This window comes from Gavialis gangeticus, unplaced genomic scaffold (genome assembly GCF_001723915.1).
Source record: "Gavialis gangeticus isolate Ggan-Ray unplaced genomic scaffold, GavGan_comp1, whole genome shotgun sequence".
Classification (NCBI taxonomy): domain Eukaryota; kingdom Metazoa; phylum Chordata; order Crocodylia; family Gavialidae; genus Gavialis; species Gavialis gangeticus.
In genome coordinates this window covers 13,697,288-13,700,791 of record NW_017728991.1, presented here as the reverse complement: position 1 = coordinate 13,700,791, position 3,504 = coordinate 13,697,288, and the positions used below count along the sequence as shown (strand labels likewise).

Below are 3,504 nucleotides of genomic sequence, written 5' to 3'. Positions count from 1 at the left end.
ACTTGGCAGGGTTTGTGGCCTCACTGAGGGCCAGCACCCCTGCAGTTTTGACCCCACTGTGGTTTAACACATACACGTGAGATGAGGTTTGCTTTAAAATATTTGGGGTGCAGTTTCCCTCAAAGCCCTGTACCTATCTCCTGTAGTAGACCCCCACTAAGTCCCTAGGACCCCTACCCCCTTGTAATCTGACCCACAGGACTTCAATCTGCCCTTCTTCTGTCCCCATCTTTATTACGGAAGATGTATAATGCTCCTTAATGTATAGAGCAACGTTCCCCACTGCCTTTTTTCCCCAATCTGTCCTGCTTGTATAGCCTGTAGCCCTCAGTGCCCACTGCCCAATTATGGTAGGGTCCCACCAGGTTTCTGTTAGCCCAACCAGGTCAAAATTATTGTCTGCAAGCAGGATTGCAAGTTCCTTCTGCTTATTTCCCATATTCCTAGCATTAGTATAAAGACACCTAAGTCTTCCAATAGGTGCCCCTAGTACTCCCCTATCATGATGCTTAGTGGGCCTCTTAGTACTTACCTGGTCTATTCCAGCATTTGGTTCGTGGCTTGTCCTTCCTGGTTTCACCCTGTCTTCAACATCCTTGTCCCCCAACAAAGCTAATTTGTCCTTCCTGGTTTCACCCTGTCTTCAACATCCTTGTCCCCCCAACAAAGCTAGTTTAAAGCTCTGCCAACCTGTAAGGGAACAAAAGCAACCATGAAGGGACTCAAACCTGCAGTCTTCTGATCCTAAGTCAGATGCCTTATCCATTAGACCACATGGTCATATGCTTCAGCCAGTACCTGTGGAATAGGACCACACTACTGGCTCTTCCCAGCCCTCTTCATTCATCACCACCTCTTTCCACCATCCCCAGGGCAGAAAGACACCCGGGCTTGAGGGGAGCTGCCCAGCCACTCCCTGGGCTGGAACTTTCCTAGGTTCCCAAACTAGGGTTGCCAACCCTCCAGGATTGCCCTGGTGTCTCCAGGAATTAGCTATAATCTCTAGGAGATGGCTGAGAGCCAACTGGGAGATAAATGATAGTGCATTCATTAAAATAAATGTTGAATCCAATTTATACAGTAGTCCAGTGGGTTTTTAAAATGTAATAGTAATGTGCATTTGCTTTCCTGAGTACAGCACAGTGGATCCAGGGCTGGCCCACAATTTTTGTAGCCCCCTGCAAGAAATAGTTTTGGACCCCCCCCTACCCTGAAGAAGCCAGCGGTGGAGGGGTAGGGTGGGGGGTGGCAAGCAGCTGGATGTAGGGGGCCCCTTAGCTGTAGAGCCCCTTGCGTCCATAGGTTTCACTATATCAAAAGCCTTGCAGAATAGGATGGGCCGGCCCTGAGTAGATTAGTCATTAATGTCATTACATCATATGATAAAACTCCTGGAATAGATTCAACCGGAGTTGGCAACCCTATCCCAAACTGCGTTTTGAATCTTGAACGCCCTACTGGGGATAATCCTGGACTACAAGTATGGTGTCCTGATGGGAACCAAATTGCTGGTAGTACCTAGTAAGGTGTCCCTGCTGGGACAATCTTCTTCAACCGTTCAGGCAGAGCTCCACGTAGCACACTCAGGAGGTAAGTGCCCTTCAAACTGACTGTTACAGAGCTTTACAAAAAAGACTTGACATTTGGCAGACTGTGGCCTTCAAACCAAGGATTTGCTTTTTGCTGCTCCTGGGAAAGTCTGACCACAGCCATACAGGGTATAAACCTACGAAAAAAATTCTGCTTCATCACTTTCAGGAGACACTTCTTGGAGCTGCACAAGCCACTTCCACTCTGGCCTTTCCGAACCTTTGCCAGTTTAACTTTATAATGGCCTTCTAAAGAAATGTCCTAGGTGCAGTGTATTATGGAAGCAGAGCCCTGTAACTGCCACCAGTCCCTCACCCTGCAGGACATTTTCATGTATATTTATGCTCCTTCCATAAATTAGTTTAAGCCTCTTCCTGCTCTCAAAAGGAATCTGTAAATACCCCAAAGAGCAGCTTACAGTAAGTTATACTGCACTGGCACCCGCCATTTATACACCAGAACTAGCAAGTGCCACGCTTGGAAACGTTTGCTGAAATTCAGAATGATTCAAAAGTAAGAAAGCAAAATATCTTTTCACCGGCAGGGACAGCATGACACTCGGATGTGCTGATTTCTGGTTATAATCAATAGAAAACCGTGTGAGGTTTCTGTTAAGGTTTTGCACCAGAAAAAAATTCCACACACAATATTTTGAGCAGCTCGAAGGAGAAAGTTAAAATCTCCTTCAGGGGAAGAAGGGACAGTCCATTTTTGCTGCTGCTTAGGTGGTACAGAGCCCACTTTCTGTATGGCTGGGTTGGTTTTCAGGATAAGAGGGAACTTATTTACGCAGATCTGCCAAAAGAAAAAGACAACAAATATTTCTGTGTTTTAAATAATGGCTGTGAGCCATTCAGCAGAAACCCACAGCACTCCCTGCTACTGCAGCAGCCATTTCCCACCAGACCCTGCCCAGTATGTCACAGAAAAAAACATTTTAGCTAAAAGGGGAAAAAAAAGATGAAGAAAAATAGAAGTTCTGAGTGAGAGTCACTTCCCTTCCTGCCTTCCTTGAGGGAAGTGAGGCACATAAGAAGCTAACGGAAGACAAACCCTGATCATAACAAAACCAGCTACAGAAACGCTGTTTCACTGCCAAGTCCTAGAAAAGACACCTCCGAAAAGCATAACAAAGGGACTTTTCCTGGCTAGAGGGTCAAGGATTCATCAGACGGAGCAGGGCAGCAGAACAATGATGATCTTCCCGGTGCTTGGCTGGATGCTCCTTCCAGGTAAGGTGCAACGATCCCTGTAGGGCCCAGCAGAAACACAGCCACTGCCGGCCTTCTTCAGCCCTCTCAGACCCGGTCTGCATGTAGTGTTGCAAAGCGGTGGCTGGCACTGCAGCAGGGACTGCAGGACGTGTCTTGCAGGCTTCCAGTAAGTTTGTAGGATCTCCCAGGGCACTGCCTCTGGAGCAGGGTGTGCTGTGCCCCTTCCTCAGGGTAAATCTCCCCTTGAGCTCTTTGTCAGGGTAGAGCATATTTGCACTGTTTATGCAGGGAGCAGAGCTGTTTGTTCAGGTGTCTTCCAAAAAAGCCCCTGATGATAAAGCTATGGCAAACTGAGACTTTATATTTGCAAGTCCCCAAAAACTTCCCAACTCCAATGGAGCAGAAGAGGGAGTCACAGGCAGGATCTCTCTCGTTTTGGCAATGCAGGCCACTCGCACAGTCTCACGGTTTATTCTCCAGGTTCAGCTGAGTTCACGGGCATTTTGTCCTGGTGGTAATGCCCATTACCCAGTACACTGCCTGACAGCCCATCCCCACCTCATCTCTTCCTCCCCACCCAGGAGAAGGGGAAGTAGTGTCCACGTCTATGCGGCTTGCTAATTAGAAGATAAAAAAATCCACTAGCTGGGGTCTCCTGCCTTGCGTTAGGCAAGTCTCCCCATCGTCCAACAGCCTGAGC

General features: G+C 47.8%; 1 protein-coding gene across 1 annotated transcript in view; it reads left to right on the top strand.

Annotated features, from left to right (window-relative positions):
• Positions 1-2,472: 2,472 nt before the first annotated feature.
• Positions 2,473-3,504, top strand: part of LOC109297719 (CMRF35-like molecule 5) — an 18,525-nt gene continuing 17,493 nt past the window's right edge. Inside the window, exon 1 of the mRNA XM_019517716.1 lies at positions 2,473-2,822. Coding sequence (XP_019373261.1) covers positions 2,783-2,822 — 40 coding nt within the window. The 5' untranslated portion in view covers positions 2,473-2,782. The remainder of the gene's footprint in view (positions 2,823-3,504) is intronic.